At 42.0% G+C, this 14,455-nt stretch overlaps 1 protein-coding gene across 1 annotated transcript in view; it reads left to right on the forward strand.

The window, feature by feature from the left end:
• The first annotated feature begins 206 nt into the window (after positions 1 to 206).
• Positions 207 to 14,455, forward strand: part of LOC130369122 (G-protein coupled receptor family C group 6 member A-like) — a 135,674-nt gene continuing 121,425 nt past the window's right edge. Inside the window, exons 1-2 of the mRNA XM_056574335.1 lie at positions 207 to 268; positions 5,174 to 5,370. Of these exons, the coding sequence (XP_056430310.1) occupies positions 223 to 268; positions 5,174 to 5,370 (243 nt within the window). The 5' untranslated portion in view covers positions 207 to 222. The remainder of the gene's footprint in view (positions 269 to 5,173; positions 5,371 to 14,455) is intronic.

The following is a 14,455-nucleotide window of genomic DNA, read 5'->3' on the forward strand; positions in this document are numbered from 1 at the left end:
TGTATTGCAGATTATACTATTTATTAACTCATTCAGTGTGACGTATCATGTCTAGTCATCCAGTAATAACAGCTATGATCATCCTTCATCTAATACTTTGTGTGACTTTGACCTCATCTCCTACCTGTAGTTTATGGATGAAAAAAGCAATAGAAAATTATGGATATTATAAAGATGGAGACATAATTATCGGAGGAATATTTACTGTGAATTTGAACATGGATGAATTTAAAACTAATACATATCAGAGTGTTATGTTTTGCTATGGGTAAGTGAAAATGTCAAATGACTGCTATAGTGGAAAAATATAGGAAAAATGATTTTGCTGTTAAATTGGATCATATCTCCTAGCATGATTTTCCCATTGCATTGATGTCATGATTTAATTTCCAAATTGTGCTAGATGTTAGTTTTACTTTAATTATTCGAGCTCCCTTAAAGATGCTGGATGAGATTAGAATCAATAAATGATTGTTGAATGACATCTGAGGTTCAATGGGTAACTTGAAAAATCAAAAAAAAACAGCCAGGGGGAGCCGATGCTCAAGGCATTCTCGCTCATGATTCTGTGTCAACTGATCGAGATACTGTAATGTTCGTTTTTCTGTATTTTGTATTTTCTTCCTTGGGTCCTGTTCAAACATTGTTTTTGTCTGAACAGTTTCTATGTTAATTTTCCCTGGTTTAGGAAGAGTTAATGCTTCTAGCCTATGGGATCCTGGGTGGGGTTATTTAGACCCTAGCTCTGCTGGAACTCTCTGCTGGTAATTAGACCTGTTCTCTGACCATGTCTTGTTTATGATGCACCTTAGCTATGTTTTTTATCTGAGCACATATCCTGAGTTTTGGTTATCTGCTGTTTCATTACATTTGTCGAATTTTATTATTAGTGCATGTTCGTTCTGCATTTGCTTTGTGTTGCCTTAGTTTGTATTCACACTGTGCATTAAGTCAGTCCTGTTTTGACTTTTTTGATCCTGCAACTCCAAATATAGAATTCTGCTCTAAATCTTGTGCTATTCTGTTTTTCTAGGAGTGAGTAAGTCTTGTGCCTGTACCCATGTTTGCTTGTATTTAGGATTTTTGTTTCCTCCTAAGCCAGTATCTTGATCACTTGGTGGAGAGTCAATTTGGCTTTGATATTGATGTCCCTCCATGCTTGGAGTGGAGTGTCCAGTGAGAACAGTGCTATTGATTTCCTGACCCATTTATTGTTCTGACTTTCAGTTAACCTGTTCATATAGGGACAGCTTTAGGGCTCACTTCTCCCTGCCCCCCCCTCCTCAGTTCATGACAGATACATTTTCAATGTAAGTTTATTTAGCGTGTCTCAATCACCTGACACAGAGCAAGAAGAGAAGTCCATGGATGCACCCTCTTCACCAGGCTTGGTAACACGATTGGCAGAAGTCTGAACACTCAGATCAATCAGATAGTTTTGTAAGCAACAGGTGCCCCTTAACCCCTTAAGGACCAGGTCCAATTTTGTTTTTGCATTTTCATTTTTCCTTCTTGCCTTCTAAAAATCATAACTCTCTTATATTTCCATCCACAGACCCATATTAGGGCTTGTTTTTTGCATCCCAATTGTACTTTGTCATTACATCACATATTTTACCATAAAATGTACAGCACAACCAAACAAATATTATTTATGTGGGAAAATTGAAAAGAAAACCATAATTTAGCAAATTTTGGAAGGTTTTGTTTTCACACTGTACACTTTCTGGTCAAAAGGACATGTTTTCTTTATTCTGTGGGTCAATACGATTAAAATGATACCCATGTTATATGCTTTTCTATAATTGTACCGCTTAAAAAAAAAATCTCAAACCATTTTAACAAAATTAATATGTTTGAAATTGCCCAATTTTGACCACCTATAACTTTCTAATTTTTCTGTATATGGGGCGATAAGGGGGCTAATTTTTTGCAACATGATCTTTAGTTTCTATCAGTTCCCCTTTTTCTTATGTTTTACTTTTTATACATTTTTTTATAAATTTTGGGTGGAATAAAATGTGACAAAAATTTACGCCGTTCAATGTACGGGATAATCAACAATATATTTTAATAGTTCAGACTTTTACGCATGTGGCTATCCCAAATATGTGTATTAATTAATTTTTTAACGCTTTTTTGGGGGTAAAATGGGAAAAACTGACATTTTACTTTTTTATTGTGGGAGAGGATTTTTCACTTTTTTTTACTTTTTTATTTTACATTTTTTTTTTTTACACTTTTTATGTCCCCATAGGGGACTATTATTGATTGCTAATATGTTTCAGTGCTATGTATAGGACATAGCACCGTGATCTTCTGCTCTGGTCTGCTCAATCTCAGACTAGAGCAAAAGACCCCGAGAGACGGCAGGAGCCAGGTGAGGGGACCTCCGGCTGCCATACTGGATGATCTGATCCCTGCGGCAGCACTGCAGGCGATCCGGTCATCCATTCAAAGTACCGCACTGCTGCAGATGCCATGATCTGTATTGATCATGGCATCTGAGGGGTTAATGGCGGACATCCGCGTGATGTCCGCCATTACCAGCGGGTCCCTAGCTGCTGATAGCAGCCTGGACTGCCACGTATGATGCGAGCACCGCTCCGGTGCTCGCGATCATGGCGGCACGTAAATATACGTCATGGTGCGTTAAGTACAACGTCACATGATGTACATTTACGGTCATTGTCGTTAAGGGATTAATGAGGTGTAAATTGCTACTCCGGCACTGCTACTAGTTAAAATCCTAGTGGAACCATGAAAACATTGACTAGAGTACCCATAAGATAGTCTACAGTTCAAAATCTATAAAATTTGAAGAGGGAGCTGGGAGTCATGGAAGTCAGTCAGTTTAAGGGAAGCAACTCTAATATTAATTATGCTTTGCTAAACCACAATTATCATTTAAAGGGAAACTGTCAGCTTTCTCCCATCACACTAACCAGCGTTACTGGCTGTTAGTGCGGGGGGTGCTGATCCACCGCGCCATTTGGCCATAATCTTCTATTTTTATGGCACTCTGACATCAGTGTTGCCTGCCATAATGCCACCTAGCTCATCAATATTGATGAGCTTAGTGGCGCTGCGGCAGGCGGCACTGACGTCAGAGTGCCAGTTAGCCGGCCGATGCAAGTTAGCACCTCATTAGCATATACTGAAAATAGAAGATTACGTTCGAACGGCACGGCGTTTCTGGGCACGGTAAGCATTAAACTGATCAGCATCCCCTGCACTACCAGCCAGTCCCGCTGGTTAGTGCGGGGGAAGAAAGCTGACAGTTTTCCTTTAACCCGATAACGACCATGGACGTCTATACTCGTCCAATGGCCGTTACCGGGGTATGACGCGGGCTCCCGACTCGAGCCCGCGTCATACCGGCCAGCCCCCAGCTGATTCTTGTAGCTGGGGGCCGGCGTTAATAGCCGACATGCGGCGGTCACCGCGGATGGCTATTAACCCTTTAGATCGCCGCTGTCAAAGTTGACAGCGGCGTCTAAAGGTGCCTGTATTAAGTCCCTGGTGGTCAAGTGGGGTGTATCGCACCCCTGCAGCGCGATCACGGGGGAGTGATCCACTACTCAGTAGCCTGAGGGCTTACCTCTCCTGCTGCGGCCTCTCCTGCTGCAGGGCCAGGCTTTATCAATCGAGCGCAGACCACGCAGATCATTGTGGTTTTATGAAACCACAATGATCTGTATGAGGAATCTAATGATTCCTCTTAAAATTCCCCTAAGGGGACTAAAAGTGTAAAAAAAAAAAGTTTAAAAAAAGTTTAAATACACACACATTAACCCCTTCCTTATTAAAAGTTTAAATCGCCCCCCTTTTCCCAAATTCCATATTAAAAATATGTAACCATAATAAAAATAAACATATGTGGTATCTCCGCGTGTGTAAATGTCTGAACTATAAAAATATATCATTAATTAAACTGCACGGTCAATGGCGTACACGCAAAAAAATTCCAAAGTCCAAAATAGCGTATTTTTGGTCACTTTTCATACCATAAAAAAAGGAATAAAAAGCGATCAAGAAGTCGAATCAAAATAAAAATGGTACCGATTAAAACTTCAGATCACGACGCAAAAAATGAGCACTCAATCCACCCTGTACGTGGAAAAATAAAAAAGTTATAGGGGTCAGAAAAGGACAATTTTAAATGTATAAATTTTCCTGCATGTAGTTATGATTTTTTCCAGAAGTATGACGAAATCAAACCTATATAAATAGGATATCATTTTAATTGTATGGACCTACAGAATGAAGATAAAGTGTCATTTTTACCGAAAAATGTACTGCCTAGAAACAGAAGCCCCCAAATTTACAAAATTGTGTTTTTTCTTAAATTTTGTCACACAATGATTTTTTTTTCTGTTTTGCCATAAATGTTTGTGTAAAATGACTGATGTCATTAAAAAGTAGAATTGGTGGCGCAAAAAATAAGCCCTCATATGGATTTTAGGTGCAAAATTGAAAGGGTTATGATTTTTAAAAGGTAAGGAGGAAAAAAAGTGTAAAAACAGAAAAATGCTTGGTCCTTAAGGGGTTAAATACATTTAGTATGATCCATAGAGTATATTATGCTCCAAAATTGTATAGGGTTCAGAAGATGTAAGATGTAAGCTGTCTTAGATGTGGAAAAGAGGAAGCAAATTTTTTTTTTATTTTGTTTGGTCATATTCAATTGGTATTGGAGAAAATTTATAGAAATATTACTTTTAAGAGACGAACAAAAAAAAAAGTTTATTATTTTTTATGAATTTATTCAATTTTTTTATTTTGTTTGTTTTCTGAGAGATAGGAAATGGAGTTTTCCTCCTGCTCCTAATGTTTCTACCTGAACAGAGATGATAAAAATGACAGTTATATAAAATAGAGGATCAAAAGGGAAGAGGAGATTAACCCCTTAACGACCATGGACGTGTATACTCGTCCAATGGCCGCTAAGATGGAATGACGCGAGCTACCGACTCGAGCTGCATCATCTTCACTGAGATGTATTAATTTGAAATGAAATAATAAGAAATATAACAGTGATTGTGATATAAGTTATGAAATGTTATGCTTATTTACAGATCCCTTTTATCCAATTACAAATACTTTTTGGATTTTCAATTTGCTGTTGAGGAAGTGAATAGAAATTCTTTCCTTTTGCCCAATTTGACATTAGGATTCTATGTGTCTGATTCCTGTACCAATGCCAATAAAGCGGTAAAAAGCACAATACAAATATTATCAGGCCCTGGAGCTACTGTACCCAACTACTACTGCACAGGAGAAGAGAACATTGCAGGTTTTATTGGAGATCTTCTATCGGTAACAACTATTCCCATAGCACAACTACTGAATCTTTATGGATACACACAGGTAAGAAACAACACGTCAAGAATGCAACTATACTATATATTGCCTCACTAACACTCCTAAGTCAAACAAAGGCGAAAATTCTAGTTCAAATTACTATCATGTAGTGTTTATCAGGGAAAAAAACATAATGGCCCTCATTTACTAAGCTAAAACCGACTAGTTTTTGTTGGGTTGTTTTGGCGCATAGTGTCTGCGCCAGTCTGCACCAGTCTGCACCAGAAAAATCGAACAAACCCGACATTCCATAGAGAAAAGCTGAAAAAAGGGTTTGTCCGTTCACAGAAGGGGGTGTGGCTGGCTCAAAAAGGGGCGTGATTTGAGGGCCAGTGGGTGCCTTACAGCATACAAAAAAAAAAAAAAAACTGTGGTCTTAGGCAGTGTAAGAGTATATGTGCCAGAATTCTTAAAGTGTATAAGACTGAAAAACAGCTGAGAAATGTTGAATAGTTTTGTAGGCATTTTTACTAGAAATATTCACATCTTTTTTTAAGGCTGTAGATAGGGACCAACATATTCACAAAAAAGGACATGCTGTTTATACAGTATGTAGGAATAACTTGATATTTTACTGTTGCATTCAAAAGAGCACCATAGCAAAAAATCCTTTGGCCAATTTCCTAAATACTCAAAAAAAATGCTTTACTGAGCAACACTTTGTATCACAGATAAGGGTTTTGATTCATGGATCTTATCCCACTCACGTAAATATGTTGTGTTTGGCACAAATCACATAAAAGCTTTATAGTTTGCTATCTTGGAAATTCACCACACTCTTCTTCTGTTCATTAGATGATGGTATTTTTCAGATGTGATGAACATTTTTAGTGTTTGACTCCTTCTCTTATGTTATTTAAAATCCTCAGTGTTGAGTGAATCAAACCTGGTAAAACCCGATTTCGGTCGAAACATTCCCAAAAAGTCTGTTTGGCATAAACACGAACCACAGGTGCTTTATTTTGGCTGAACCAGCTTACATACATTAATCTGGGGATGCTTTATGCATAACTAACTTTTTTAACAGGAATAGTACCAGAACTACCTTGGATCAAGAAGAGAAAAAAAGATGATTTTTTTGTGTGTGTATTAAAAGAGGTACTGGTGGATAAGGGGGGTCTCGTTTTTATTTTTTTCATTTTAAGAAGGATCTTTTTAAATGAGGAAAGATTAGAAATTTGTCTAGTCTTGAGAAGAGACGTTTAAGGGGGATATGATTGTAACATAGTTCATAAGGTTGAAAAAAAAACAGAGTCCCCGAGTTAAACATATAGCCCTAATGAGTCCCTACTGAGTTGATCCAGAGGAAGGCAAAAAAAAAACTCATACTAGAGGTAAAAATTCCTTCCTGACTCCAAATATGGCATCAGAATAAATCCCCGGATAAACGTTCTGTCCCTATAAATCTAGTATACATAATCAGCAATGTTATTATTCTTCAAAAATGCATCCAGATCCCTTTTGAAATCTTTTACAGAGTTCACCATGACCACCTCCTCTGGCAGAGAGTTTCATAGTCTAACTGCTCTTACCGTAAAGAACCCCCGTCTGTGCTGGTGTAAAAACATTCTTTCTTCAAGAAATAGAGGATGCCCCATTGTTAAGAATACAGTCCTGGGTATAAATAGGTCATGGGTGAGATCTCTATATGGTCCCCTAATATATTTATTAGAGATGCACACATTTAAAAAAAAAAAAAAAAAATTGTCCGATTCGTTGAATCCCCCCCCCCCCCCCCCCAATTTTTTTGTTCTGAATTTATTTGCGGTTAATCACTATTAAAAACTGCAATTTCTGGCCTACAGAGAGCCTCCATAGGGGTGTAGAACACTTTGCCTTGCTGTAACACGCAAAGGTTGTGTGCTGGGTCAGTGAAATAATACAGTTATTCAGTATGACATGCACATCAGAGGCGTCGCTATTAGAATCACTGTCGCAGAGTGGCACAATGAAAGAGAGTAGAGGTGGCATCAGTATGAGGAGACCATATAGTGGCTGAATGACACAGCGTGGAGGTGAGAGCAGTATGAGAGACCATATAGTAGCTGAATGACACAGCCTGGAGTTTGCGGCAGCATGAGGAGAACATATAGTGGCTGAATGACACAGCGTGGAGGTGGCAGCAACATGAGGAGACCATATAGAGGCTGAATGACACAGCATGGAGGTGGGGAAGCATATAGAAGCTGAATGAAACAGCCTGGAGGTGACGGAAGCATATAGTGGCTGTATGACACAGCCTGGAGCTTGCGGCAGAATAAAGAGCCAATAAAGTGGCTGAATGACACAGAGTGGAGGAGGCAGCAGCATGAGGAGACCATATAGAGGCTGAATGAATTAGCCTGGAGGTGGCGGCAGCATGAGGATAACATATAGTGGCTGAATGACACAGCCTGAAGTTTGCAGCAGCATGAGGATACCATATAGTGGCTGAATGTCACAGCCAGGAGGTAGCGGAAGCCTATAGTGGCTGTATGACACAGCCTGGAGTTTGCAGAAGCATGAGGAGACCATATAGTGGCTGAATTACACAGCCTGGAGTTTGAAGAAGCTTGAGGAGACCATATAGTGGCTGAATGACACAGCGTGGAGTTTGCGGCAGCATGAGGAGACCATATAGTGGCTGAATGACACAGCGTGGAGGTGAATAGGTAGAAAAACCCTCTTTAGGCACTGCTTCTCCCAATGGATACGCTCAAGTCGGTATTCAGATAAAAGGAATTTTTATTTTAACCAATGACGCGTTTCGGGTATTAACCCTTCCTCAGATTGGATACCTATTCTCCTGTATGCACTGTGGACAGCCCTGCATTGGCTTCCAGCTCCCTACGGCTTCGCAGCACTCTCCGGATACCATCACTCTTCTGTACCCCATCTATCGGGGGGATATGCGCATATCTATTGCGCTCAAGGTGAGCAAAATATAATCATGTATTTAAACGTGATTGTTAACCCGAGATAATGCACTAGGCACCTGTGTGTTTTTTCTTTTTTCCTGTCTCTATTAATAGCGTGGAGGTGGCAGCAGCATGAGGAGACCATATAGTGCCTGAATGACACAGTGTGGATGTGGCGGAAGCATATAGTGGCTGAATGACAAAGCCAGGAGTTTGGGGCAGCATGAGGAAACCATATAGTGGCTGATTGACACAGCCTGGAGGTGGTCATATAGCTTCAATAGGGGTGTAGAACACTTTGCCTTGTCCTAACACTCATAGGGAGTGTGCTGTGTTAGTTAAATAATACTGTTATTCAGTATGACATGCAGATTACAGGCATCTATATTAGAATCACTGCTGCAGAGTGTCTACATGTAGTATTGCTCGCGAATATCGCATATTCGCGAATTCACGAATATTCTCGAATATAGCACTATATATTCGTAATTACGAATATTGTTTTTTTTTTATTTATTTTTTTCACAGTACACATCACAGTGATCATCCCTCTCTGCTTCCAGCTTGTGAGGTCTAAAGAAGGCTCTAATACTACTGTGTGAGACTGGCGTACAAATTTTCTCATATGGGAAAATTTGCATATGCAAATTTCCGTAAATATGCGAATTGTCGCATATGTTAATTTTCGCATATGCGAAAATATAACGTGAATATTACGAATATGCGAATTTAGCGAATATATGACGAATATTCGTCCATATATTTGCAAAATATCGCAAATTCGAATATGGCCTATGCTGCTCAACACTATCTGCATGTAGCAGCAGGGAAACCATATGGCGTCAAAATTGAAGAGAATAAATATATTTTTTATGTAATTTTAATATAATTTGAATTTCTTGAAATTTTTTGAGTACCTATTCCTGTGAGAATCGAGCTGGTGGTCCTGCGCCAGACGGGGACCGGACCAGGGTGACTGCTGATATTGATCAGCAGGCACCCCGTGCAAATGTCCATTATTAGACCCCCCCCCCCACACGGCGGCGATTTGCGACTATTCCGGGTCATACGGGTCTCCGGTAACCTGGAATTAAGGGGGATCGGGGTTGTCGAAGACACCCCCGATCCCCATGAAGGGATAGGAGTGAGGTGGCAGGGATGCCACCCCTCCTATCCCTGCTATTGGTTGTCAAGAAGCGACGAGCAATAGCTGATCAGGGGGCGGGGAGTAAATTTTCGGTTTCCCCTTTCTGCCCACCCACAATAGGCGGGGCAGAATGGGAATCCGAAGGGGACGGCAGAAGAAGACGGCGATGTGGCTCCCTGCATCCTATGGAAGCCGATGAGTAGAGATGTCGCGAATTGTTTGCCGGCGAACAGTTCTCAGCGAATTTAGCATGTTCGCATCGCCGGGCGAACATATTTGAAGTTCGATCCGCCCCCTATACTTTAACATTGCAGTAAACTTTGACCCTGTGAGTCAGAGTCAGCAGACACATTACAGCCAATCAGCAGCAGTCCCTCCCTTCCAGACCCTCCTACCTCTTGCACGGACGCCATTTTACCCTCATTCAGCATGCTGCAGGCTTAGGAAGTGGAGGGTCAGAAAGTCACCCCCTAGCCCAGCGTCTGACAGCTGGCTTGTCGGAACTGCTAGCCCGCCAGCTTTTATCATACAAGCTGGTGGAGTCTGAGGCCTTTAAAAAATTTGTAGCCATTGGGACACCGCAGTGGAAGGTACCCGGCCAAAATATTTTTTGCACAAAAGGCAATCCCCAACCTTTACTCCATTGTGCAAAAGGAAATTATGGCATGTCTGGCACACATTGTAGGGGCAAGGGTCCATCTGACCACTGATACCTGGTCTGCAAAGCATGGTCAGGGCAGGTATATCACTTACACTGCGCATTGGGTAAACCTGGTGAAGGCTGCCAAGCATGGAATGTGTGGCTCTGCAGAGGAGTTGGTGACACCGCCACGACTTGCAGGCAGGTCTGCTCCCACCTCCTCTACTCCTCCTACTTCATCCTCTTCCATAACCTCCTCGGCCGAGTCCTCTTCCACTGCTGCGTCTTGCTCCACATCACCGGCACCCCCCCAGCTCCCCAGGTGCTATTCCACATCCCGGATACGGCAGTGTCACGCCATCTTGGGGTTGACTTGCCTCAAAGCGGAAAGTCACACCGCACCAGCGCTCCTGTCGGCCCTGAACGCACAGGTGGACCAGTGGCTGACTCCGCACCAACTGGAGATCGGCAAGGTGGTTTGTGACAACGGAACAAATTTGCTGGCGGCATAGAGGTTGGGCAAGTTGACACATGTGCCGTGCATGGCCCATGTGTGTAATCTGATTGTACAACGCTTTGTGCTCAAGTACCCAGGCTTACAGGATGTCCTGAAGCAGTCCAGGAAGGTGTGTGGCCATTTCAGGCATTCCTACACGGCCATGGTGCACTTTTGAAAAGGATTTCTTTGTGTTTTTCACCATTCTGCATTATAGAGTCTTCTGGACTTTATGATAATTTAAACTTGAATTTTCCAGAGTACTAACCATTACACCAAGGAACGCTTGTTGCGTGGGATTTTTAAACTTAAATTTTCAAAAATAACATACAGAGAGGGATGAACTCTGTTTCCTTATTTGATGAAAATCTTTATTTAGAAAATAATTTCTTTGTCTGTCTCTCCGTCCTACATTATAGAGTATTCTGGACTCTTGGATATGCGCTTGTTCTTATTTTTCAGCCATGTGTACATGCCTAATTTTTCTGGCCTCTGGTGCTGCACTTTTTATGCTGCCACAATTTTTCTGGGCGCTGCTACAGCTGCGCTGCCACAATACCAAATTTTTGTGCCATGTGTACATGCCTAATTTCTCTGGTACTCTCTGCTGACATCTCTGTCCATTTTAGCAACCGTGCATATTAATTGTATGGTAAGGGTAACATGGTGGCTCAGAGGTTAGCACTGCTGACTTGGGTTCAAATCCCACTATGTGCTGCCTAAAGGAGGGCTCTAACTATGTGCTGCATAATATGGGGGAATCTATGTGCTGTCTAAAGGGGGGATCTAACTATGTGATGCCTAAAGGAGGCTAAAGCACATTATTCCAAACCATTTAGGAATGATAGGTGATTTATGCCCTTTATGGATTAAAACCAGACTCTGCATCAACTATGTAAATTTTCCATGGGAGTTTTGCCATGGATCCCACTCCGGCACGCCACAGTCCAGGTTTTAGTCCCATTGAAAGAACTTTTAAATCACTATTGTGGCCAGAAAGAGTCCCTGTGGGTTTTAAAACTCGCCTGTCCATTGAAGTCAATGGCAGTTCGCCCGGTTCACGAACTTTTGCGGAAGTTCGCGTTTCGCAAACCGAAAATTTTATGTTCGCGACATCACTACCGGTGAGTTGCCTTTACAGTGGTCTCTAAACTGTAGCCCTCCAGATGTTGCAAAACTATAACTATCAGCAGTCTTTTTCTCCTTTTACCCCTTATGAAAAGGAAAAGTTGCCGGTTACACCAGCCTGCTAGTGTAAAAAAAAACATAATTTTCACTAACATGCTAGTGTTGCCCCATACTTTTTATTTTCACAAGAGGTAAAAGGAAAAAAAAGACCCCCTAAATGTGTAACACAATTTCTCCTGAGTATCGAAATACAATACAGAAATGTAGGTGCACTACTGTGGTAGATGTATACAATGACATTGGCTAATCCCTCAACACTGATGTTAAAATTGAGACATTCGCCAGTGTATCCTTATATTAAGGACACACCAGAGCCCGCACACCAACGCCAAGGTTTCTCAGATGGCACGGGACCTAACGCTAACCTACCTGTGCGTAATAAGCAAAAATCAGGGGCCAGTGGGCAATTACAGCAGCACTAGGTCGACATGTAGCCTGCTCCAGTTCCCTCCAGCGTGACTAAGCACACATACAATGGAAGGGGGGAGAGAGGCTACAAGCCCCACCCAAGTTGGCTGATATAGGTGCATGGCCTCACAGGTGCAACCCTAATGCTGCCTGGAAAATGTTCAAGGCGCATTAACATATGGAGTTTACACACCTCCACGTATAAATTTACAAACAACAACAAAAAACGTGGTCTCAAATGGCTGGAGGTGCTCAACCCCAAATGCAGTTGTGCATATATACTGGGGGAGCAGATCCTGCCCTTGTAGTCCGTTGCTAGGGGCGATCCCCAGCATAAAAATGCATACAATGGAGGATGCCTGCAGTGGACTACAAGTGCCACAATAGAATCCTACACCAGATAAACGGTGTGGATGTGTAACAATTAGAATAATACAATACAGAAATTTAAGTGCACTAATGTGGTAGATGTATACAATGACATTGGCTAATCCCTCAACACTGATGTTAAAATTGAGACATTCGCCAGTGTATCCTTATATTAAGGACACACCAGAACCCGCACACCAACGCCAAGGTTTCTCAGATGGCACGGGACCTAACGCTAACCTACCTGTGCGTAATAAGCAAAAATCAGGGGCCAGTGGGCAATTACAGCAGCACTAGGTCGACATGCAGCCTGCTCCCAGTTCCCTCCAGCGTGACTAAGCACACATACAATGGAAGGGGGAGAGAGGCTACAAGCCCCACCCAAGTTGGCTGATATAGGTGCATGGCCTCACAGGTGCAACCCTAATGCTGCATGGAAAATATTCAAGGCGCATTAACATATGAAGTTTACACACCTCCACGTATAAATTTACAAACAACAACAAAAAACGTGGTCTCAAAAGGCTGGAGGTGCTCAACCCCAAATGCAGTTGTGCATATATACTGGGGGAGCAGATCCTGCCCTTCTAGTCCGTTGCTAGGGGCGATCCCCAGGATAAAAATGCATAGAATGGAGGATGCCTGCAGTGGCACTTGTAGTCCACTGCAGGCATCCTCCATTGTATGCATATTTATGCTGGGGATCGCCCCTAGCAACGGACTACAAGGGCAGGATCTGCTCCCCCAGTATATATGCACAACTGCATTTCGGGTTGAGCACCTCCAGCCTTTTGAGACCACGTTTTTTGTTGTTGAGTATCGAAATACCCCATAAAATGCTCTGCAGGCACACAACAAGGCTCAGGAGTGAGAGCGCACTATGTACATGTGAGGCCTAAATTGGTGATTTGCACAGGGGTGGCTGATTTTACAGCAGTTCTGACATAAACGCAAAAAAATAAATACCCCCGTGTTACCCCATTTTGGAAACTTCACGGAACGTCACTCACAGAACGTAGCAAGGGGTATAGAGAGCCTTAACACCCCACAAATGTTTGACACATTTTCATTAAAGTTGGATGGGAAAATGAAAAAGAAAAAAAAATCACAAAAATGCTGGTGTTACCCTAAATTTTTCATTTTCACAAGGGAAAATAGGAAAAAAGCCACCAAAACTTGTCCGGAATTGAAGGCCACGTGTGTTTACAAAGCCCCCATAGTGCCAGAACAATGGACCCCACCCCCACATGTGACCCCATTTTGGAAACTACACCCCTCCTGTAATGTAATAAGGAGTACAGTGACCATTTACACCCCACAGTTTTCTGGCAGATTTTTGTAACAGCGGTCCGTGAAAATGAAAATTTTAATTTTTCATTTGCACAGCCCACTGTTCCAAAGATCTGTCAAACACCAGTGAGGTGCAAGTACTCACTGCACCACTTGTTACATTCTGAGAGGGGTGTAGTTTCCATATGGGATCACATGTGGGGGGTCCACTGTTCTGGCACCACGGGGGGCTTTGTAAACGTACTTGGCCCCAACTTCCATTCCAAACAAATTCTCTTTCCAAAAGCTCAATGGCGCTCCTCCTCTTCTGAGCATTGTAGTGCGCCAGCAGAGCACTTGATGTCCACACATGGGGTATTTCCATACTCAGAAAAAATGGGGTTACAAATTTTGGGGGAAGTTTTCTCCTATTACCCCTTGTAAAAATGTAACATTTGGGGAAAAACCAGCATTTAAGTGAATTTTTTTTTTCATTAACACATCCAATTTTAACGAAACGTCGTGAAATACCTGTGAAGTGTTAAGGCTCCCTGTACCCCTTGTTACGTTCCTTGAGGGGTGCAGTTTCCAAAATAGTATGCCATGTGTTTTTTTTTTTTTGCTGTTCTGGCACCATAGGGGCTTCCTAAATGCGACATGCCCCCCAAAAACCATTT

The sequence above is a fragment of the Hyla sarda genome, chromosome 1 (assembly GCF_029499605.1).
Source record: "Hyla sarda isolate aHylSar1 chromosome 1, aHylSar1.hap1, whole genome shotgun sequence".
NCBI classification, from domain to species: domain Eukaryota; kingdom Metazoa; phylum Chordata; class Amphibia; order Anura; family Hylidae; genus Hyla; species Hyla sarda.